General features: G+C 40.7%; 1 protein-coding gene across 3 annotated transcripts in view; it reads left to right on the top strand.

Moving 5' to 3' along the window:
* Positions 1 to 2,526: 2,526 nt before the first annotated feature.
* The window catches only part of STARD9 (StAR related lipid transfer domain containing 9), a 110,991-nt gene continuing 89,024 nt past the window's right edge, over positions 2,527 to 24,493 (top strand). For all 3 annotated transcript variants that reach the window (XM_065636546.1, XM_065636545.1, XM_065636544.1), the window contains exons 1-3: positions 2,527 to 2,654; positions 18,502 to 18,571; positions 21,521 to 21,637. In XM_065636546.1, coding sequence (XP_065492618.1) covers positions 2,608 to 2,654; positions 18,502 to 18,571; positions 21,521 to 21,637 — 234 coding nt within the window. In that variant the 5' untranslated portion in view covers positions 2,527 to 2,607. The remainder of the gene's footprint in view (positions 2,655 to 18,501; positions 18,572 to 21,520; positions 21,638 to 24,493) is intronic.

Here is a 24,493-nt window from a genome sequence, read left to right as displayed (position 1 = left end):
CCAGCTCATGTTTCCATAGGAGTTCCAACCAAGAAATTAAACTAGTTTTAACTTGAGTTTATTATGGCTATGGTGTGGTTGTGTGGGAAAGCAGGGAATGGACTCAGTGATATATGGGAGGTTTACTGATTTGCAAACCACATTTCTGTGATAGTGATAAATATATTCTTCGGTCTCTCCTTTTCTGTTGCTTGCCCTATGTTCAGTGCCCCACTTAGAATAAAACTCTTGTTCCATGGGTATGACTGACACTTTAGCAAAAGCATGGATTGTTCAGTTTGCAACCGTAGTGACTTATGAAAAGACTTCTTGGTAAAATGTCAGAGGCAGGACATCTACAAACCAGGAAGGTTGGTTGTGTTTGGAGGATGTCCAGTTTTGTATTCAGAATATGGAGTGAACTGGAAGTGGTGCAGCTGTATTCCTTTCTACTGTTGTATCGTTTCTATTATCTGAATTCTTCATACATCCAACCTGTTGATTTCTATTTCTGAAAATAAGAGCCCTCTATTTTTTGAAGGTAACCGCTAGGTGGCTCAGTACCACACGAATGTTGCTAGTTTATTGGACTATTGTGTAAAAACTTGAATTAAGAAAGAAATCTTTGGTTCTTTGAGCACACTCTGATCTGGCTTGTAATTGCTCTACTCTGTATTTGAAATTTTCTGAGAATTCCATTTTAATCTTTGTAGACTATATCGTTCTCCTGGGTATGATGTCAAGGAGTGTAGTGTCACAATTCTGTAGTGTACTATGTAAGTGTAGCTCGTGTTCCCCTCTGCTGCTGTTAAGAAAAGTTAAGAGGATAGAAACAATTTAGATTAAGTCAAGCAGAATGTCAATAAATAAGATCTTGGAATATAAACTGGCATTTGAGTCCCATAAATGAATGGGATCTTTGTGTAAGAACTTGCTGTATGTCATTTGCAGGATTTGAGTCCAAAGTCCCACATCACTGTCATTTCTGATGTGGAAACGAAGGTCTTCCACACAATTGCAGAGGAGGAGCTGGCATTTTTAACTGAAAATGCTTTGCACAGTCTGTGAGATGGGAAGAAATAAAATCCAGACTTTTGGAATCATTGTCCTGTGCATGTATCACAGGCTTAACCTCTCTCCCGTTGTCTTACAGTGATGATTAAAGCTGTTGTAATTTAATGCTTCCAGAAATAGGATGAAAACACTTCTAGTTAGTTTGCTCATTATTCCTTGAAATGAAAACAAATATATGTTTTTGCCATATCCCAAAGAGTTGAGCATGTTTTCTTCTTTTACTGATCTGTTATTGGAGAGTTGACTGTGGAGATGGTAGAGTTTAGCTAATACCATTTGCCATTGACATAGAAATTCATTCCATAGTGTGATTAAAGGGATACATCTATTGAAATAGTGATTCACAGCTTGTAGGTATTAATTTTATCATCTCTATGGTGGGTCATGAATTGGGAAAAGTGTTGCTCCAAAGGATCCATCCTATACTTTACTTTGGAATGTTTCTGTACTGTATCTTTTTCATTTAGATTTAAGGTTTCTGGAGTTAAGGCAAGTTGTCTCACAAAGAGAACTATACTTAAAGTACAAATAAATACTACAGTTAAAAGGCAACTTAAACAGATGTTTTAATGGACTGTAAAACACTCCTATGTGATATTCAGCTGTAGCTCCGGGTTTCTTGTATTTTGAAATGGAAAACCAGAAAGCGTCTAGTTAAAAATGAGCTATGGCACTGGCCAAAAACAAATAGGAATTGTCTATTGAGCCTGGCATCTTGTTCATACATACAGGCAATGCTGCTTGCTCCCACATCTTCACCATGGCGGTAGCTGACAGAGACAACACTGTAAAAGCAATTTTTGTTAACCTTTCGGTGGATTTTACTCTAGGTGTGAAACCTTTACCAATGGAACAGTTTGACATTGAGTTCAATTATAATTCTTTGAAAGTTTCAGAATTTTATTTTGCAAAATAAGTTCAACCCACTTAAAGACTGGAGGTTTTCAAAGGAATTTAAAACACTTGAGGGCTTTCATTTAGCACTAGTAAGGAAAGGATGCTTACTGACAAATTCATTAAAGGTGGAGTGCTTTGCACTTTAAATAGTGCTGGTTTTCTGATTGCCTGCATGTTACTAGGGAAAGAAATGTGATCGAACGTATGCAGTTTTTTACTTCTGAAACAAAGTGGTTTCTCGGGGGTAGTCCCTGGTGAGAATGGCAGCACTCGTCTAACAGGACCGTCGACACTAAGCTCCAAAGTAGAAGCCGGGTTGTTATGTTGCCGTAAATGAGACTTTGGTGGTGCTGCTGGCGGGGGAGCAGGAGTACCCCTGGCCATTTTAAGCCTCTTGGTCTGAAGGTCCCGCTCTCCCGGGGCGGGAAAGGGCCGGTTTGGGTGTTGCAGAGGCTGCCGCGGGGGCAGTTGTCCCGAACCGCCTCCTCTCGGCCCGGGAGGTTTCCCTTCCCCGCAGCGGGAGCTGCCTGGGCCGGGCCGGGCCGGGCCCTCCCTCCGCAGCGGGGCGGGGCGGGCGGCTCCGCTCCTCCCCGGGCGCCGGGGCCGTGATGCGGGGCCGGGCGCGGGCGGCCGCGGCTGCAGGGAGTGAGCCGAGCCATGGCTAGCGTCAAGGTGGCCGTGCGGGTCCGACCTCTGAGCAAAAGGTGCGGAGGGGGGGCGGGGGGAGGTCGCGGTCGCAGCGGCAGCGGGGCAGATGCGGGGCGGCTGGGAGGGGTGATCGGGCACCGCTGGTCCTGCCACCGGGGAAGGGGTCGCCGCTGTGGGGTGGCTCAGCTGGGGCTGAGGGAGGGACGGCAGGCGCTGCGGAGCTTAACGGTGAAGTCCGAGGAGTGGCAGAACTCTCCTCCGGGTCGCTAAAATAGCTTGGAAAGTTTTCTTGCAAAAGTCCCCCGCTGGAGCTGCTGGGCTGACTTCCCTCGTCCTGCGCTCCCCAAAATAGGATCATTGTCATCCAGTGTAAGGGAATCTTCTCTTCCCCTTCTGCTGTTGCTGTTTTTTCCAGCGGGAGGCAGAGCCGGATATTCCCATTGTCGCTCAGCCGCGCTCCCTCCCCGGCTTGTTGGGTCCAATGGAAATCCCAAAAGCTAAATGACAACTCCCCCAAACAAGAAGATGCCGTAGCACAATGCTCTGGTGTTGTTTGGATATAATGCATAATTAAAACCTTGTAGGCTTTGGAAATTCGGGAGGAAAAGAAAGAAGAAACGCAAGCAGCCCAGATTTCAGTGGCTGGTAATTTACTCCTGTTAGAGAAATGCTATAGCACTTCAGGCAGAAATGGTTTGAAAAGGGATGTGAGCTCTGAGGGCCAGTCTTTGATTTGATGCTGCCTTTCTTTTTAGCACGAGACCCTCATGTTGTCATCTGTCTGCATGGAATTCTGTGATAAATAACTCTTTCGTGTAGTAGAGAAAACGATTCTTCAAGAATTTCCCAGCCAGAAAACTAGTCTAGTAATTCAGCCAGTTGCACACTAGGATATTTTGGACTCTTCAGTTCTTATTTGTGTGTGTGTGTGTATGTGTGTATATATATATATATAAAATTTTCTTTTTCAAGAAAATATACCAGAGAGTGTTAAATAACGTAACATAAAAACCTACCCAAAACAAACCTGCTAGTCTTAATAGAAAAGGGAAAGGTGGAATGTAATTTACGTGTTTGCAATATATTTTACCTTTAACTCAAAGCTGTTTAAAAAATACTTTGTCCATAATTTCATTTAAAAACATGTTTGGGTAATATAGTTCTGATTTGTTGTACAGCTTCGAATGGAACAGATTTTGATAGGGATACTGGCATATTGTAAGAACAGTTGCAGCACTGAAGTAAACTAAGTTTAACCTTTCATTGCTTAGTGTGGCTTTAGTGTTGGAAATATTTGATTTTTATTTTCTTCCTTATTGTTGGTCATTCGTAGCGTATACTGGTTAAATAAATTGTCATTATGCTCTGTAGAAATAAAAAGCAGTATACAAGTGTTAAGCATTAACATTAAATGACAATTTGGTAATGATACTAAGTTATCCAGACTGTAGGACCCTTTTGGTTCAATCTTGCAGAGTTTAGTGGAGACTGAAAGTATTTAGAAGTCCGACTTGGCAATGTATTTCATTGTGCAATCAGTGACATATTTGTTTCTCTCACAATAGCATTTGGCTGCCTATTTACAATTATGTAGTGGACTTAGTAGGGTCTCCTGTAGACATAAGTTAAAATGAGTCTTTCTTAGCAGCTGGGGAAGATAGGCCAAAGGCTGAATTGGCAGGAGTGTAATCTTCCCTCTCACTAGATCCTTCTTGGTGAGGAACTTTGTACCACATCTGTTTTATTTTTTTTTCCTCCTCCATGGGTAGCATTAAATAGTGCATAACAGTGCGTATATCATTATAGCATTAAACAACAACTATGACTGTCAGATAAGGTGTGATAAACAGGAAAACCTTTGATATAGTCAGTGTGGATCAGCTGTTTGGTAGGGAGTGTCGTTTGGAGAGGAGAGGAGGATCAGAAAGGTGGACAATCTCCTGCACATGGGAGAAGCTGATCTGGTGCTGAAACAGAAATGTTTGTGTGAAGGTGAAAGTGGAAACCCAGGGGGTGATGTGGGAAGAGGCTGTTTGGTAATTAGAATCATAGAATCATATTGGTTGGAACAGACCCTCAAGATCATTGAGTCCTCCGACCATAACCTAACTCTAGCACTAAACCATGTCCCTAAGAACCTCATCTAAACACCTTTTAAACACCTCCAGGGATGGTGACTCAACCACTTCCCTGGGCAGCCTGTTCCAATGTCTGACAACCCTTTCCATGAAGAACTTTTTCCCAATATCCAATCTAAACCTCCCCTGATGCAACCTGAGGCCATTTCCTCTTGTCCTATCACTTGCTACTTGGGAGAAGAGACCAACACCCTCCATGCTACAACCTCCTTTCAGGTAGTTGTAGACAGCGATAAGGTCTCCCCTCAGCCTCCTTTGATCCAGGCTGAACAGCCCCAGTTCCCTCAGCTGTTCCTCATCAGACTTGTGCTCCAGGCCCTTCACCAGCTTTGTTGCCCTTCTCTGCACTTGCTCCAGCACCTCAGTTTCTTTCTCATAGTGAGGGCCCCAAAACTGAACACAGGATTTGAGGTGCAGCCTCACCAGTGCTGAGCACAGAGGGACGATCACTGCCCTAGTCCTGCTGGCCACACTATTCCTGATACAAGCCAGGATGCTGTTGGCCTTTTTGGCCACCTGGGCACACTGCTGGCTCATGTTCAGCTGGCTGTCAATCAACACCCCCAGGTCCCAGATTCCAGCTGCTCTTCCCCGAGCCTGCAGCGCTGCCTGGGGTTGTTGTGACCCAAGTGCAGGACCTGGCACTTGGCCTTGTTGATCCTCACGCTATTGGCCCCAGCCCAACAATCCAGCCGGTCCAGGTCCCTCTGTATGGCCTTCCTACCCTCCAGCAGATCAACACTCCCACCCAACTTCCTGTATTCTGCAAACTTACTGAGGGTGCACTCAATGCCCTCATCCAGATAATTGACAAAGAGATTAAACAGAACTGGCCCCAATACTGAGCCCTGGGGAACACCACTCGTGACCGGCCAACTGGATTTGGCTCCGTTCACCACAACTTTTTGGGCCCGGCCATCCAGCCAGTTCTTTACCAGTAAAAAGTATGGTCATCCAGGCCATGAGCTGCCAGCTTCTCTGGGAGATGCTGTGGGAAACAGTGTCAAAGGCTTTACTGAAGTCCAGGTGCACAACATCCACAGCCTTTCCCTCATCCACAGAGCGGGTCACCTTGTCACAGAAGGAAATCAGGTTTGTCGAGCAGGACCTGCCTTTCATAAACCCATGCTGACTAATTCCACCTAACTCAGCCTGTGACAGTGTAACAAATGGGATGGGGAGGCAGAGACCGCGAATCTTGTGGTATTTGACCCCAAAGGCAATAGCCCATTTGTTCCTTGTACTGTTTTGCCATAGATGAGGTCAGCAAAAGCATTTAAAAATGGATTTTATATTTTATGTATAGGAAAGAGAAGGGATTGGATATTCCCCGTGAAGGCTCTGACATGAGAATTTGCTTTCTAGCATTTACCAACGTTGTCCAAATATAATGACTTTGAGACAAATACCAAATATATGAAGGCTTAAAGTAGCCTTGACAGACTTTGAAAGGACTAAAGCTTGCAGTGGGGATGAAGGCCTGCTCTTTCTATTCCAGCTTCTTATACCACTTTCATATTGTGGTCGCACAAACCTCTCACCCTCTCCATACACACACGGACACCGTGATTGCCTCTAACAGGCACCCATGTTACTAGAGCTCCTAGGATCTCTTAGGTGCTTTATAAAGAAAAACATCCTGAAGAAAAATTTCAGCTCAAATGGATTGAACTACTGTAATGTTTGCAATACCAGTTCCAGGCGAAAATATTAAACTTTGCTTTTTAAGAGTCCCAAAAACTGAAAAGCTGAGAGCAAAGGCTAGGCTAGAACTAGAGGGTTACTTGGTTGGTTTTAGACTATTATACAAACTTTACTTGCTCATTGCTACTTTTTATTTAATTTACAATGGCAGATGAACATTGGGTTTGCATCTTAAAATTTACAGAACATTCACATGTTATAAGATGTTAATACAGGTCTTCTTAAAACCCTACTTTCTGTTTAAAGTTTCTATTTTTTTATAAACCACATTAATCACATCTGCAACTTGTTATTTAGCATAAGGCAAAGACTGGTCCTTTTGTTCTGTGCTTGTATGGTGCCCATCACAATGCATTCTTTGACAGAGAGCTCCTATGCACAAATATTCCTCATGGATTATATCACTAGTTATAAAGCAAGTACAGTTATACAGAATGCAGAAGTTTTTCCTATGCCCAAACTTTAAATAGCTTGTAGTCAATGTTCTTCATAAAGTCATCATTCTGTAACAGACTAAATTATTTTTTTATCACCAAGATGTTGTCCTGGGAGTAAATTCCCTCAAATATGTTCCCTGGAGTGACATTACTTAAAAAAAAAACTTTATTACACATTTACTATTATGCGTACTAAAAAGGATTTGTTATTTTGTGGTTACATGGATACTTGTTTTGTGTAAATACATTTCCCCCCTCAGAATGAAATATGGAAGCTTGAATGGGTGCTATAAATTGACTATGGTAATAATCAGGTATTAAATAGGTGCTGGGAACTGATGAAATCCCTTTATGGTTTATTTCTGGACATCTTAATGCTTGGTCTATTAAATATTAGACTTTTGTAAGGAGAGTGTAATGTTATTTTTGGCTGTCAGAAGCTGTTGATGGAAACACTTTCAATGCTAACAAGTAACTATGTGAACTAGGAATGTTGTTTCTTTTTTCTTTCTTGATTTCTGCTGTGGAGTATGCCAAGACCATGGTCTGTGGTGTAGTGCTGTGATATCAGATCTGATCCTCCAGTTCTGGATATAGTGTGACTGGCTGAGAAGGAGGGTACATTACCCCTCAAGTATTTCAGTACAGTGTCTAGGGCTCTCCTTGTGCCTGGTTGGCTCTCTTAAAGCTGTGTTGGATCTTTGTATGCTGCAGAAACACCTGCAGCGTTAGACATGGCCTTTTACTATTTATGCAGGCCAGCAGAAACCAGTGCTAGTTTTTATATGCTGCTAGTTCCAAAAACGTTTGTCCCTGTGGTATCCCATCACAATTCTAATATGTAGTTGTGGCTTCTGATTCTCTTATGGTGGACCTCAGCCCTGTGTTGTGTGATAGGAGGAAGGGAGGGCCATGTTTTTGCATGGGAGGCCCTCTGTGGGGGAGCAGTCCGTGTGTCCAGGACAATATGGTTGGGACCAGGATGGAGCACAGCTGCCTCATGCCTTTTCCTCCACGATCCACTTCCACTGCATCTGCTGTTCTGCATCCAGCTGGTCTCCATTCACTTGTGCATACCCAGGATGCATTCCCTTGTCATGGTGTAGTTTGAGAGCTGCTACCTAAGCAGTCTTAAAGATGGGAAAGAAGGATTTTAAGAAACAGTGCTCTATACTGCGATGAAAAGCCTCATGCATGACTATAGGATTCTCTTTTTAGCATGCACCAGTGACTAGAATACATTGCATTATTTCATGGATTGTGGATTGAGACCAGGGTAAAATCATTCACAACAAGTTTGTTTAATTGAATTGTAAAATTATAGTGGTGTTAGTTAAAAACTTTATGCTAGGGTGTGCAAGTTGCCCTGTGACACTTTTTGAGAGTTTAAAGTACTTAAAAGTCTGGCAGCACTTGTGCAGGGCCCAGCAAAACAGAAGATGTATTCTGCTGTTGAAAATATATTCTCCCTTTTTCAGATGCCTCTGTGGCCTGGAAGAGGAGAGACTGGCAAGGAGCTCTTATTTGAAAGGGTTTTTCCTGGTGTCTTTAATTACAAATAAACTCTCCCATCCTCTACAAGCCTCATAGGCATATCACCTGAAAGAGTTGCTAAACAGATTAATTAACCCCAAAGCTGCCCTTTGCCTTTTTCTGCTTTGCATTGTTTCCAAGCTTGGAGCCTCCTGGCCAGCTGTTTATTTCCCAATGTCCTCAGGAGTTCCTGAGCTTGTTCTCTGCATTGGCAGATGAGAACATCAAAGAAGTGCCTGGGCAGTCCTAAGTGGCAAAGCTGAACTGCACTTCCAGCTATGCAGGTGTTTACTTTCACAATCTGAGCTGCAGCAGCTGTTTTCTTTGTTACTGCTGCTCTGTATGGCATAGTCCTCTAATTGCCTTCTTGGGATGCAGCAGGTAATGAAGCCTGAGGATGGGATAGGGGTGGAGGAGCTAAGTTTGAGGTCATAAGAACTCAGGTGGTGGGTGTGAGCAAGCCCTAGCTGGCAGGGAATAGTAGGGAAAGTTTCTCTCTTACAGTTTCCAGAAATGTGCTGGGCTGACCCAGGCAGTGCCCTGAGCGCAGCTGCAGTGAATGAGCGAGAGAGGAGCTCAGCTGACAGGTGCATTATGGTGTGAGTATCTAAAATTCATTTCTATTCAAAAGGAAAGCTATGTAGAAAAATAAAATTACTTTAAAAAATCATTTTGGAAAGGATGCAAAGTAAATCACTGTTTTTTACTGGGTTTGCCTTGATTAATCTGCTGCGGCGTCAGCCTGGTTAACTAGTCTCTCTGCTGTGGTCTGCCTCCTTTTTTCTTTGTAATCACATTGTGGTAAGTAAAAGGAAGGATTATTTTGTAAGCAAGACTTGTTGCTGTTTTATAGACTGTGGTATTAGCTATTTTACACGCTTGTGTATAACCACAAGAACTTAGATACCGCAATATTGCTTACTGCTGATGAGAGTGGTAACTTGAAGCAAAGTTTGTAGAAAACATTCCTTGAATCTTACGCATAACAGATGTTAAATGCTGTATCAAAACAAAATTAAAGCAACAGCAGATTGGAGATTATTGTTGTTCTGCCTCTTACCCCCACCAAAAAAATTATTCAAGCATATTCCTTTTAAAATGTTTATTCTTCACTAGTTGCTCACTGCTGCCCTTTTTAAACACTTTCAGGTTGTATCTCTGTCTTAAAACTTCATAATGCCACTGTTAGGAGGAATGTATTCTGAGGAAAGATGTTTAGGTTAATATTTTGAGAGCTTTTTCAATTACAGTAAAAAAAAGTATTTAATGACACAAGATATTGGCATCATTAGTATTCATACAGTTTATTTTTGTTTACAACTTCAACTCCTGCTTTTTGGATAGTGTTTAAAAAGTGTATTCCACTTTCTTGAAAAAAAAGTGTTTGCAAGGAGAGAATATTTACTTTCCTTTATATTTCTAAAGGTAAATATGAGGATTTTTTTTCTTCCTCTTGGTACGTGAGCTGACTTAAACTTTTCTCTGTGACTCAAGTGTGTGTTGGATAAATTAGCTCTCTGTTAACGGAATATTGCTATCATCTCCATTAACTGCTTTACTGGATGTAATTGGAAATAACTTTCTTAGGAACCTGTATATATTTTACATTAGCATGAGAAATATATTACAGTCAAAAATTCTCTGGAAAATAGATGTAGTATAATTTGGTTTTATAGATATTCAACATATGTTCCATATGGCTGTAATTTTCAAATACAAAGAAAATGCTACTTTCTTTGAAGAAAATTACAAAATTGGCTTCTATTTCAAAGGGACCAGAATGTTGCTGTGGAAAGAAAAGGCATAAATATAGGAAAAAACAGGTAACAGGCGAGAGCAGAAAAGGCTTTTTATCTTACTTAAGACTGTTACATATTTCTCATACTATTCCAAGGTTTAGACTAATTGACCATTGAATACAGAATAGTGAAGTGTTTTCTACCCTGACCTTATTTCCTTACCTTTCTCAGTTGTATTATTTTAGTATACATATTCCTAGCTACCTTGCTGCTGTCATCCTCTCACACCTAGAGAAATAGCAGGCTTTTACCTGCTTTTTTCTACTGTGATAGCTGAGTGAGTGTTGTTCCTCTATTACATGGGAATCCCTTTCTTCAGGTGGTGGTGGTTGAACTCTGTCTCAAAAGCCGTGGGGTTTGGGGGTTGGTACCTGATGGTGGGAAAGAGCTGTCTCAGGCCTCCCAGAGCTGCTGTCTGAAAATCTGCACAAACTACATTGGTTATGCATTGCTCACGATTTCAAGCTGGTTTTCCACAGAAGAGCTGGGATTTTTAAAAGAAAAGTTGAGATTCTAATCCTGTATTTATAAAGGAGGTACCTCTCCCAAACGTATTTTAACATTTGTGTATCCTGTTTTGTAACCTAGCCTATTGTTAAGGTTATCTCGACATCTTTTCCCCTCTGTCTCAAATTAGTTATTTTCCTCTGCCTAGTCTATTATTTAAAGTTTCGTGTAATCTATTATTGAGGTGGCTGCTCTTTTCTCTTAGTATCTGTACTTGGTATTAGCAGGTGGTTTTCATCAGCCACATCTGTGTTTTTAAGAGGGTACTGCATCAGCAACCTTTCCCAGATGTGTTCTTCTTGCAGTTGCATGAAGCAAGTTTTCTAACTTTGGTAAAGGGCAGACTTTCTAGCCCTTTAAAAGGGCAGGACTCTGCATGTCCTGAGTGGCCACCACTGTCTCTTCCTCAGAAGATGATGTTTCTGCTGATGTTATGTGACAGTGCTGTGCCTGTACTCATTTAAGCCAGCAGTATGAAGTGGTAACTACTGGTGGTTTATTTCCCAGATTAAGAGGCCGACTGTCTCTTTTCTCACTTCTCTTGTTGCCTGTGCAAAAGCAGCTACAACAATGTCCTAAAACAATAACAGCAAAACCACCTTTCAGGATTCTTCTGACTCATATTTTGCATTTTCATAGAACACTTTTCCTCCCAAGTCCTAAGAAGACTTTATGAGTGTCAGAATGTTTTGGAGCAGGGATCGGATTTTTTTTGTATGCAGCAAAGAAAAATGGGGCACAGTGTCATTAAAGAATCTGGCCAGGGCCATGTCTTCTTGGGCAGTTTCATTCCCTTAGACCACATACTCTGAGAGAAGTTGCAGTCATGATGATGCGACTGCATGCACACAGGTGGCTGTGCATCTTCCCGGGGGAATGGTGCAGTGGTTGCATGTTGGTCTTGTGAGACCTTTGTGCAGTACATGGTGAGACACCACCACTGTGCACAGAGAATTTATGTGAGTTTGGGGTAGGATTTGCACAGTTTCCTTTTCTTTAGTCCAATGCTTTAAGTGAACATTAAAAAGCAGTGCACTTCTAAAATATTCCTGCCATCTTCCTGTATGTAGTGTAGGTTTTAAACAAAATAATGGAGTTTTGCACCTCTGTTTTTAGAATTTAAGGGTTTACTGTAGTGGCTGGTTTTGAAACAATGAAAGAGATACCTAAGCAAGAGGGATGAGACAATGCATCGCAGCATTCAGTGTCACAGTCATTTATTTAACTATAATTGCAGATTGAAGTTCTGTCCTGGTTGAATGAAAACTGACCACTGTAGCCAAATTCTGGTTTGCATGGAAATCGTGGCATTTGCACAGAATTTCTTTGATGCAGAAGTCCCTGAATTATGCTGTCTCACTAGTCAGTAAACGGTTGGGAAATCAAGGGTGGATGAAACAGTCTGGTCTATAGCTTTGTTTTAAATCCTCCTTATTTCATGCTTCTTTAAATGCTGGTGGTTTGATAGATGAAAAGACTTTTTCCTTTCCTCTTCCCTCTTTCTTTCAATGCCTCTGCATGAAAGAGAAGGTGTCATTATTCCACAACTGTTCAAAGCACTGATAGATCATCAGGAGTATTTCTGACTTGAATTGCTCAAGGAAGATGCCCGATAGTCTTGTTCAAGCAGTACGAGACTTCAGAGATGGTGTGGACAGGAACACTCTTCTTGTACTGTGCCATGGCATGGGCAGGATTGCAGAACTTACTGTGGAGGAGGCCATCCTGTGCTCCTCTCCTAGCTCATGGATATATAATATATATCAAATGTCTGGTAAGGTTAAGTAAAGACTTTAAGTGCTTAGGCAGACCTGTATCTGAAAAGAGCACTGACAATGCCCCATGTTTATATCTGCACTAAATATTCCAATTTTTGTTGCTATATAATACTTGCAAGGAAGAATAGGGGGAAACCACACAAGGACAATGGTAATCACTAGGAATGGTGATTTTTGACTGCCAGGTTGTGTTAGCCATTATCAGAGCCAATGAAAGCTCAATGCAGCTGGGACTAGCCTTGAAAGATAACTTGACCAGCATGTCTAGTATAGCAGCATGCTGTCTTGGTGAACTCTGTGTACTTGGCTTCAATATATATTTTTTAATCATTTATAAACATCTGTTTTGAATTTGGTAGGAGGATTGCTGAGTGGGTGTGCACTCCTCTCTTGCAAGACACAGTAAAACAATTATGACTTAAAGAGAAATATCCAAAATGGTACAGGGTAGTACTCAATAAGGAAAAACACAGAAACCAAACTTTAGGTAAATTTACTGATTTTTTGTTTTTAAACAAGCATTAGCCAAAGGGAGGATGTTCGTACTGTTAGCAGCTCTTGACTTCCACAGGTTACAGCAGTAGGGATAAGGATACAGATTTATGCTGATGTCATGGATGGATGCTGTGTTTGGGGAAAGTTATGGTTGTAAGTACCCTAATTTGTCAGTAGAGTGCAGAAGCTCTGATGGCTGAAGGCTTTGACATTCTTCTCTACAATTTCTGATGGACCAGACTGGGGTCTCAGTGCTCTTCTCATTGCACCCTTGGTCTCTTGACAGATGTGTCCTCAGCCCATTTTGTCAGGCTTAGTGTTCTCTAAAGACTAGCCAAAAACTATATATAAATATATAAAATATATAAAATATAAAAATATATACAAAAAATATATACAAAAAAATATATACAAAAAATATATACAAAAAATATATACAAAAACTATATATAAATATACTGTGTGTTGTTTGTTTCTTGGCCAAGGTCAGTCACTCAGGAGGTGCAAAGATGGCAGCTTCCTAAAGAAGGCCACCAATAAACAGGAGGCAGGGACACTATGATATACCTTTAATGGGAAGAGAAAGATAAATCTGAATACTCCCTGAACTTTTCCCCATAAAACCTTTAGACTTTATGACCAAGAAAAACCTTGGGTCAGATTTGCCTCCGGATTATACTTCAGCTGCTGGCAAGGTGATTGCATAGGTGTGCCATTAGATGGCACAAAGTGTCCCAGGTACAAGTGGAGGTAGTTTGGTAAGTGTTGTACCTTATAGGCTGTCATAGTTATGGGTCACATCCTGGGAAGTGACATTGTCCCAGAGACAGCAGCAGTGACTGCTGGCATGCATCCTGCCACCCTTGCTACAGGCGTGCTTTTGGTTGTGTTTGTAAGCATAGTGTGAAAATGCTTTCTGTCACAGTGAGATGCAGAGGGCTACTTTTTTCTAGAAAATCTAGGGAGAAAAAAAAAAAAGGTTAATTGTTCCAAAAAAACCAGAACCTACACAATTGCCCAGACCAGCAAAATATCTCTGCAAGAGGGGAGGGATTGATTCTGTTGCTGTACTTCTTTTGAGGTCTTCTGTCTCAGTACAGATTGAGATTGCATTGGGAGTTAATTTGGGTGATGGGAATTGGTAGGAGTACTTGCAACAATTACCTTTCAGGGTTATTTTTAAAGTTTATATGAGTAGACACATGTTCAGTTCTTTCAAAAATTAAGATTTCTCATGTATTTGAGTGGTATATATTTGCTTTGGTATGTTTGATTACTTTGGTGAGTATTTGGTGGTCAATATTTGTAGAAGCCGTTTTGTTGCATGACATGACTACTGCTAGTAACTCCAGTCTTTTGGCTTTATTGCATGTACACAATTTTTCAAAAGTTGCCTGTTTATTTTAAAAACATCTCCTTTGTTCTCCAAGTGCCTGACTGTTATTTGAGAGGGTGGAGGAGAAGTGGGGCAAATTTTTTAAAGTCTAAAATAAACAACCGCCCCCTTTCTTTCCACCCACTGCTTCCTCCAGCATTGTATACCTCCTTGCACTTCTGTACTTTGTGGCTGAACTTGTCTCACTGAGATCCAGCATGTTGTGGAAATGTCCCTCTTGGGGATGTTGATCCTTCTGTGATTCTTTTCCACTGGCTCACTCTTTTAAATCTTGCAGAGTGACTGTTGTCCCTCTGGGGTTGCATTAGCTTTATGTGTTGGCTGCAGAAACAATTTGTCATAGGAAGAGCAAATAGTATGAGGACATTTCCTTTGGGCTGTCCCTGTTTCTTGGACTGCCGCAGCAGCTTTGCTTCTGTCAGGTCTCTCTTGTACCTCCCATTACAGCCCTGCCACTGCGTTCTGTACTTGCGTCACTGTTCTGTTGCTGGATCTGCATTTCTCTAAAACTTCCTGTGCCTGAGAAGATCCAGGTCTGTCCTGGGACATGCACTGTTAAATGGTCTTTCTACAGCTCTGTCTTTGTACAGATAATTTGTTTTCATGCAAAGCAATTTAGAAGACAGGCATGTCCCAAATACAGTATGAATTTTTCAAAAAGTGGGGAAGAAGAGAGGATGGGGAAACTCAGTATTGGGATCACTATGACTTCTGAGGAGCAGAAGTCAAATGTTTTACTAGAGAAGTGTACTTTGGAGTTGATTTTCTTGGTACAGGGAACACAGATTTTCATACATGTGGAGCAGAGCACCCATTCCTAAGGATGTAGGATTGTTTTATCAGTCAAATGCAAACTGTGGTGCACACATGTGTAAGACTGTACTGATAAACATGGGTTTTGGAGCAAGAGCTTTTTCAGTGTTTGCAGTCTGGAGTTAAGGTCAGAACATCTAGAACAGCTGTGAGGCTGCTTTGCCTCCTGGGCTTTAGATGTTAAACTGTGCTTTCTTTCCCAAAGTTCTCTGGTTTATACCTAAATGAAGCATGATATAAACACATGTTTATAAGGAGGCTGGATATATGGTTTGTAGAGCTGGGGATGGCTGCAGGTCCAGTTTGGTTTGTGCTCAATGCTGTCTGTCTGTAAGCTGCTGCAGAAGTGGGGGGTCTTCATTCCCACCACAGCTCATTCCTGCCCTTTCTCTTGCTTTGGCTTAGCAACTGTGTGACTGCTGTGCTCAGCGTTCTGGAAGGGCTCACTGCTCTGGTGGCACCTTCATTATTTATTTTGGTGTGTTTTGTTTTCTGGTCACAGCTGATCTGAGTCATTGCATGGGTGTGTGATTGCTAGATCAGATGCAAGGAAAGAAGTGGGAACACATGTAAGAGGTCGGAGCAGCAAAGAGAAATCACTTCTTGCAGCAACAGCCTCCAGTGAAGACAAAAGTCTGGGCGCTGTGAATCTGCACCCAGAGCAAGGGGAGGCTTTAGTTGTATCTCTGCTGGTGGCTTTCTTCTTGTGTGAGGCTTGAACAAAGCTATTTGACTGTTGCATAGAGCTTTTTGTCTGCATAGTGAGGAATCCTTGTCACTCTGTGGTAATTTTGTGTTGTCAAGGAGAGTAGGATTGTGTACCTTTGGATCAGCCTAAAACCAGCTACAGTGTGGTAGGAGGAGATGAGACCTGTAGAGCCGTTGAAGAGACTAAAATTGAATGTGGGCACATGGACAAGATGTCAGAGAACAGATTGTGGGTACCTGTACAGGATGATGCGTGTGCATGGGGGGAGGAGGACAGGAACTTGGTGAACCGTAGCTCGGGTGATAAGGCTGGAGGGTTAACAGTAGGACTGAAAAACAGGGAATGCTCGTGGGATTAGGAAGCAGGGTAGGGCCAAGATCATACTGGGCCAGTGGAGGAAAGAATATGTGTAAGTGAAGCAAACTCGCTCCTAAGGCATCCCTCTGGTTTTGTCTGTCTTCTGCTGTTGTTAAATTCTTGTGAAATCTTCTGTCAAAATGTCCCGTTAGATCTCTTAGATCTGGTCTGCTATACAGGGTAGCAGTCAACTCTGTCCACTAGCTCACCTGGCAGAGGTTTGTAGTGGATGTGCAAGTCTCAAAACTTACTTGTGTTGTAAAATGCTTGCTGTTCAAAACATCATTGAAGTTGCACATGTACAGATGAAATGAATCAGTTGCAGATTTCTACCTTGGATACTCACAGATGGTATCCTTAGGCACTTGTCCTTCTTCATTTGTTCTTTAGGGAGCCTTATGAGGCCTCTGTTCAGTACTGTGTCGTGCATCATGCAACGTTTCGTACCCAGCTGTACATAATGCAAATTCTCTCTTGTGTGAGTTTTTCTCTTGGGGTCTATCTCAGGGCTCTGGTGGCTGCTGTGTTGAGGGGCTGAACACTTACAGCTTAACTAAAACCTCTGGGAGCTGTGCTTGTAGGTGCTATGCGAAGTGCCATGTATGAGTACGTATTATAGAAAGTATGAATTTCAGTCTGTCTCAAGGCATGTGCTCAAAATTAGTAATGTGGGGCACAGAGACTTTGAAGTAAAGCATTATTTCTATCTGCAAAACCGGGACAGTATACGTTCAAAAATGTGTTTAAAAATTCTTCATGCTTGTAAAGCTTAAATGCTACGGTGATTGTCTCTGTGGAAGACTTAAGTGTCCTAAGACATTGTTTTAAAAGCTGTTTTGGTACAGAAAGTGTGGGGTAAAAACTCAGAACTGGAGAGACCCCAGAGGCAGGGCATGTTGTGCTGTGTGCTGCTTGGAAGTTAGAGCTGTCAGTGAAAGGAGATTGTAATCGGAGAGTAAATACTTCTGTACACATGTAAGGAAATCTTGTAAAAGACGAATCTAGGGCCATGAATGAATAGTGGTCAACTGGGTTTGAGTTTTCTAACTCTTGTTTTATCTTATCTAGTTTTTAACTGAGCTGATGATACTGATCCAGCTGATTATCAGGGAATATATATGACAGTGCTTGTGCCTCCAGCTTAAGAGACAAAACTCCACTACGGGCAAAATTGATTTTCTCTCTAAACCAAGTTATTCCAGCTTTACAAAGGCATTCGGCTTCATCAAAATAAAACTTTCTGGTAAAGTTGAAGCTTATAAGTTTTGTCAGTAGCAGAGTGCAGAGCAAAATATAGAAGAAAAATAGAAGATTAAAAAAAAGAAAATCTTTCTCCTGTTCTTAGCTTCTCATTACCAAAGCATTTGTTTATTTTTCTGCTGTCAGAGAAGTAAGCCACTGGTCTCTTCTTCCTCCTTTCTATCTTGCTATGTATAAAAAAATCCATTATAGTTATTGAGAAGGATGTGAATCAACACATCTATAAATAAGAACATGCTTCAAGTAGCTGTCCTGTTGTCAGCCCAGAAATAAGTTGGTTGTGGGTTGTTTTTTTGTTGTTGTGGTGTTTTGTTTTGTTTTTTTTTCTTTGGCCACATCCTTTTTTTCATTCTTTTCTAATATGACTCATTTTGGAAGTGGAAATTTGCTGTAGTAGCCAGTGTTCAGTGGGAATTTTAGATAGTATACTTGAGTGCGTGGTCCTTTGCACTTGGGGCACAAACTTGTCCATTTACAATTCAGCGCAGTTTTGTTTTTCTGAGGAGTACTTTTTTGAGGACTGCAGCAAAAAGTTTGGATTATGTGGTAAGAATCAGGCAGTGTGACTAGACAACACTGGTGGCTCACAAGTCTGTGGCGTGGATCTGTACTCCACAAAGCATTGCCAGTCTACCAGTGCTCCGCTCTACTTCCTTGTAAATGTAATTTAAAACAGCAACTCTTAATTAGAAATAAAATTCTTACAAAGGATTTAGTACAAGCACCTTGAAAGCATTTAATCACCACAGACCTGGTTTGTTGGGTTCTTTCCCCTCTCACTGTTGAGATACCTGGCTGCAGATCTTCAAATGCTACTTCATTTCACAGAGTGTCTTACAAGCAAAAGTATCTGTTATATAAACTCTGATTTGTGGTTTGTTAAAGTAAACACAAATTTCTGGGTTTTGCAAATTTGACATGCACTTTTCTGTGTCTTTGCATTTTGAATGGATTTTTTTAATGTGTTCTGTTTCCAGAGAGAGTGCAGAAGGAGGAAGAGTAATTGTAGAAGTTGATGACAAAGTGGCAAAAGTCAGAAATATAAAGGTATGCTTTTTGTCGTCTTTTTTTTCTGATATGAAAATCCTGATATCCTGATGCTTTTCTATGTTTGCTTGGCTATTAGATCATTCTAATAGAAATATTAAGGGAGAAGTTTAAACCAGTACAGCTCTAGAATAATTGCAGCAAAAGTATGGGGAGGATTGTTTTGGTTTCAGATTGGTTTGTGGGGTTGTGTTGTTATTTGGTTTGGGTTTTGTTGTTGGTTTTTGGTTTGGTTTGGTTTTTTGTGGTTTGGTTTTTTTGATTTTTTTTTTTTTTTTTTTTTTTACAGGGGATGTAATATGTAGCTGTGTTTTCTGTATTTCATATTTGTCAGAGCTTCTGCAATCTGGCTGCATGCCATCATTCAAAGCTGTTAGTAAATTGTTTAGGATTTTGTGCTTATCTTACTGTTACTACCAACTGGATTATTTCTTTCTCTGCCTCTCCTCTCATATTTGCACTTGAAGTGCAACTGACTTGCATGAAATGGAGCAAAATGTGTTCAGTTACACTTCAGGCCTTGATAAGAGACCAAGAGCTATAAGAATAAACTGAATGTAGCTGTCATCCTCTGTGAGAGCTCTGGAGCCGGCGTGCATGGGAACCAGCCCTCTGGTTTAGACTCTTGAACTACTTAAAGCTGCCACGGTCCTTCACTAAATTAACAGAATGGGAGCAAAGCAATTCTGTGTTGTCAAACATGTTTCTGCTCAAAAGGCAAATAAATGAACCATGAGATTACTGTGGGGATCCTAGAAGATGAATGCTTTTTGTATTTCTTGTCTCCTTCTTCTTTCCATCTGCAAGCAACCCAGTTATTCTAGACTGCTGGTTCAAGAGTAATATGTTTGATTTCAAAGAGAAACCTTGGCAAAAATTGAATGAAAGGATTTGAACTATTTACCTTTTTCTGTTATAATTATTTTTGTATTGACTACAGGTGCTCTTTTTAGAGGAAGAAGACGGAAAAGTATTAGTGGTATGAGAGGTCTCATGGGTGCTTACTTTCTGTATATTTCCATTTCCAAGGCTATATTTGCAGAGTCTGAGACTCCCACTACTTTCTGAAGTAACTTTCCCCAGTTCTTTATATGTGTGACAAAGCTTTCAAAGACACACTTCTCCCGCAGGCGGGACACTGTCTGTCTCTGGTGGCTGCCCTCGGTGGGCTTTGGTCCCCACAACAGGGCTGTGAGGATTTGGGGCTCCGAGGCCGCCCACCCACTGGGGAAACATCCCTTGGCAGGTGAAGGCCTCAGCCGTGCAGATGCATAACTGGGTCCAGCTGAACCTTGTTAGACCTAGAGGGGTTTTTTGTTTTATTTGTTTAAAGAGGAGCTGTGGTGTGCCTTGGCACACTGGGGAACCCACAGGAATGGCCGTAGCAGGCCAAGAAGGGTTAGTTGGAGATGTGAGGGCTGGCTTGTGGATGTTTTCTCTCTTGAGGTTTCATAATTGGTGAGTTTTGTACAGGGAGTGAGTTTGCTTTATGCATAAACTAAATTTAGCCTTTGATGAATCCAGATAACTGTGTAAATTATTTTACACTAATGTTCACATTGTTGTGTCTGGGGTAGACGAGCTTTGTAGTTCAAAACAAACCCTTTCTCACCAGAAGGGTCATCATCTCTGCGATCAGGGGCTGCTTTTCCTGAGGTGGAGGGGTAGTTTTTAAATTTTTTTTTTGTTTTTACGCATTGCAGTAGGAAGGCTATCTTCTGTTTATTGCTGCAGAAAAACCTAAGTAAATAAAAAGTAATTGCATAAAATCTCTGAACCACAGCATGTTGAAAATGTCATTATTGAAGGTGATAAATAGGCTTGTTAAGACGTCAATTCTGACTAATGGAAACCTGAGTTGTATTTAATTCAATGTGACAATTTGAGAATCAAGAAGGGTTTAAAATACTGAAACCCATTCAAAGATAATTTAAAATTATTTGTCATCTCTCGCTTTGCTCTTTCTTGGTTTAAAAAAAACAAAACAAAAAAACCCCTCAGAAATCTGTCAGATGAGCCTGTAAATCAATTTTCCCTGTAAACCTCACAGCTGGTGGCAGAGTTCAGTGCTTACAAGGCCCTTCACCCCGAAACCTGGCAGACAGCACTGTCACCCCTCGAGTTTGAGGCCATTAGTGAAGCTGTTTGTTTAGCTACCAAATTATAACAAACCTTTTTTTCCTGCTTATGTTATTGCAAATGCCAAGGTTACAATAAAGTTAGGTCAAAATTACATGTGAATGGTGTTAATTCTGTGTTATATTTGGACTCATTACTCTCCTTGAGTGTAACAACAATATATAATTCTTTGTTCATAAGCTTATCTTTTATTACAACTCACTTGGGCAAGATTGTACAGAAAGACTTATACATAGGATTTCCTTAACTTCAGCCACCATTTCTGACTTTTATGCTAGAGAGGCTTCACTGTTGTTATTACTAACCAGAAAAGGTTAGGTTTGTAGTGTGCAGTCCCAGTACAGAAGCATTAGCTCGCAGCCGTGACAAAGCAAGGGGAAAATGGGGGAAGAGACTTGCATTTCCAGCGATGCAGTGAGAAAACTGGTTTTGTTTTTTCACTTGGGGCCCCATTTCTGTGATGTGGTTCTCGGTGAAACAGAAGAACGGCAGAGAAATATCAAAAGGGTTGTAGAGCTTACCTGCCAATATGTAGATGATACGAAGATCAACTAAATTATATTTATTGTATACACCCTGGAAAACCTTAGCTGTAGTAAATGAACCTCTCAGCAAAAATGCTTCAGCAGGTCTGTCATGGATGTCTCCACCTCAGTCTGAGCATCAAAGAAAATTGAAGAGAGGATAAACTATTTGCCATTCCTTTTCCACAATACAGATCCTAGATAAACTTCCTGTTAGTTTTAAAATGCTTACTTTTTGGTCAGCTTCAAAGCGAATTGGTCTTTCTCCTTTTCTTTCTGTTGTCAGGTTGACAGTAGGCTTGATAGCACCTGGGACTCGAGAGAAAAGACCGTGGCCTTCAGCTTTGATTATTGCTACTGGTCAGTTGATCCCGAAGATCCAAAGTATGCATCTCAGGAAATGGTAAGTGATGCTGGTCTTCATGTCCATGTTCCTATCTTGTTTTGTCCTTTATAATCACATCTACAGCAAGAGATGGAGATGTAGGATACATGAAATTTTCTTTTCTACCTCTATCTTTTTCTTATTTTGTTTGTAGTACCACAGTACTCAGTCCTTTTGTCTTAAGCAGCCTCAGTAGGACTGCAATGTCCTTGTTCGTCAACTAATGCATACTTTCATTAGATATGTTAACTTTGGTAGTGATCATTAATTTTGATGATCTGAGGACTCTGGCTTAACAATGAGAATTTTTTGGGGGTGGGGATCAGATTCTAGAGGGAGAAAGCTCTGAAGTCAAAGGAAGAGTAGTGAGGTGATTCTGCTGAGAGGATCAAAAGTGAAGAAATCACATCTTTAAATAATAGTAGTAAATTTTGCTTATACTGTATTGTTCTGAGTACTTTTCCTTGATAAAGCATCAGAAATCTCTTATAACTAATGGAGACTCTTCCTAGCTTGAAAATCCAAGGTTCGATTGATAAAGAGAAAGGCTGAAGGAATCAGTATTAAAATAGGATATGATTACAAATTTTCATTAATAAATAAAGAATTATTAAATCTACTACAAATACATGTAATGCACAGTAAAGCTATCCAAAGATTTCTCTATGCATGCAGACAGACAGTCACATGTGTCAGCATTAAAACAAGTTTTTACAGCAGTTTTGTCATCAGAATTGTATCATTTCACTTTTGTCTGTTGTCAGTACATTTGTTCCTAAAATTTCAACCCGTATTAATTGTGCTGTTTTTCACAGAAAGTATCACTTAAGACTGAGGGAGTCCTGTGAACTTTGTATTTCTGGTAGTGATGAGCACAGGATTGTTTTACTTTTGGTAGTAAATATTTGAAAAATTATCAAATTTGGCAATTGCCAGAACTATAGGGGAAATTATTGACTCTGCTCCATTTCTTTCTTGGTGCAGTAGTGTGGAAGAGGTTTTGGAAACTTGGGAAGTGTATTTAGTGTTTAAAAAAGAAAGTTGTCTTTCTAAAGTAGTTGGCACTGGATAAACTTCCACTTTAGGAATTACAAATAACAAATCTTTAAGTATTGAATTGTTGGTGTCCCTCCTGCCTCCCTCCTTACAGTGTCATACTTGCTTATTTTGATTTTTTATTTCTTTGTGAGTTTCTCTCACAATGCACTTAGAAACATGCTTCTTAGAACTGTTGACAGTACAGCTGGCTTTCTGTTACAGCTGAAATGGTTTAGCAGATTAAATGTTGATAAATACAATCTGCCAAGTCAGCTTTATCTCTACTCAGTATGAAAAATTATCAGAACTGCCGAATGGAAAATATAAATATTGGCTACAAAGTGTAAATTTTTGTACTTGTTGTTATTAAATACAAGTGCAATTGAAAAAGAATGTAAAATGCAATATAAACAGTGCAGCTTCCTTGCTGGGGCTGAGTAGGTGTTTCAGACACTGTGGAGAGCCTTGTCTTATCATACAATACAGTTTTATCCAGTAAAAACACTGAGGGGGAAACATGAGCTCCTTGACCATAGAAAATGAAGTAATGGGCCTTAGTTTCCCTACTCATGCCTGATGGTGGCTGAAAGGACGTCCAGTGCTGCCTCATGTAACCATTGGCTTACTGAACCTTAGGCAGGTGTCTTTCATGAGTTAAGAAATGTTTAAAGACCGACTGCTGCTTTGAAAGGCCTGGAGCGTAAGTGAATTTCTTGGGCTTTTTACCTGTCTTGGTGGTTGTAGAACCAGTAAAGCAGACTTTAAATGTCCTTGAGAAGAGGGCTGCCGGAATACTGCAATCTTGCCATGCTTTTGTGTGTTTGTCTGCCCCCTTATACTGTATGAATGAAGTTTATTGTACTAATTCTGTGTTTTGAATCATTACTTCAGTGTTGAGCTTGAAGCTTCTAAGCTTCCTTACAGCAACGATGATATCGGCGGCCAGAGGAGGCTCAGTAGCACTGTCATCCAGTAAAAGCTTTCTTTCATGAGCTGACCTTGGATTACTTTTTCATGAAGATGTCCTGCCAACTGTTATCGTACATGATTGGTGTATTGGTTGAGGATGAAAAGGAGATTAAAGTATCTGCCTTCAGGTTCGTTTTTGTAGAATGCTGTCTTTTAGGAAACTTTTTTGTCCTCTGGATGGACACATAAAAGCAAGGTCCTAACAGTTTTTTCTGGTTTTAAGGATTTTGTGACAATGAAACAATAGTGGGAGGGCTGCAAGTCATGGTGTTTAGATAAAAATATGATTTTAAAGGTACAAATCTCTGCCATGTTGCTGCAGAATTAGTTTAGTCTCACAGAGGTAGAATGCTGAGTATATGGACCTGGGCTATACCATTCACATACAGTGAAGTAGTTTCACCACATCTCCCTGCATTCTTGTATTAAGGTTGTTTTTGGGAGGTGAATTTGGTACTACACAAAACCTCCTTTAGTAAAGGGGGACATTTTGAGTAAAAGTGACTATTGCTTCCTTCTCCCCCGCCTCCTTCCTCCACAGATGTCTTCAGGAAGCTGTGTGTAGTCCAGGATTGTTTTCCAAAAACAATGTTGGAAATCCATCACTCTTTGGCCCTTGTGTAACTATGGGATTATCCTTTAATAGATGTTAAAGGCATATTTCCATTTTGCAGTAAAAATACTGAGATAATAATATTCGTAATGATATTTAGGTTTATAATTTTTATTCTTACAGGCAGATTCAAGTTTGCTGATTCATTCTGCTGGTTGAATATGCTAGTTAATATGTAGGTGCTTCGAGACCTTCATAGTTGTCCTGCAAACAAACATATACATTTAAACTCATTTAAATTTTCATCTGGCATA

The sequence above is a fragment of the Caloenas nicobarica genome, chromosome 5 (assembly GCF_036013445.1).
Source record: "Caloenas nicobarica isolate bCalNic1 chromosome 5, bCalNic1.hap1, whole genome shotgun sequence".
Taxonomy (NCBI): Eukaryota; Metazoa; Chordata; class Aves; order Columbiformes; family Columbidae; genus Caloenas; species Caloenas nicobarica.
The sequence above is the reverse complement of the archived record's forward strand: the minus strand, read 5'-3'. Positions and strand labels throughout refer to the sequence as shown.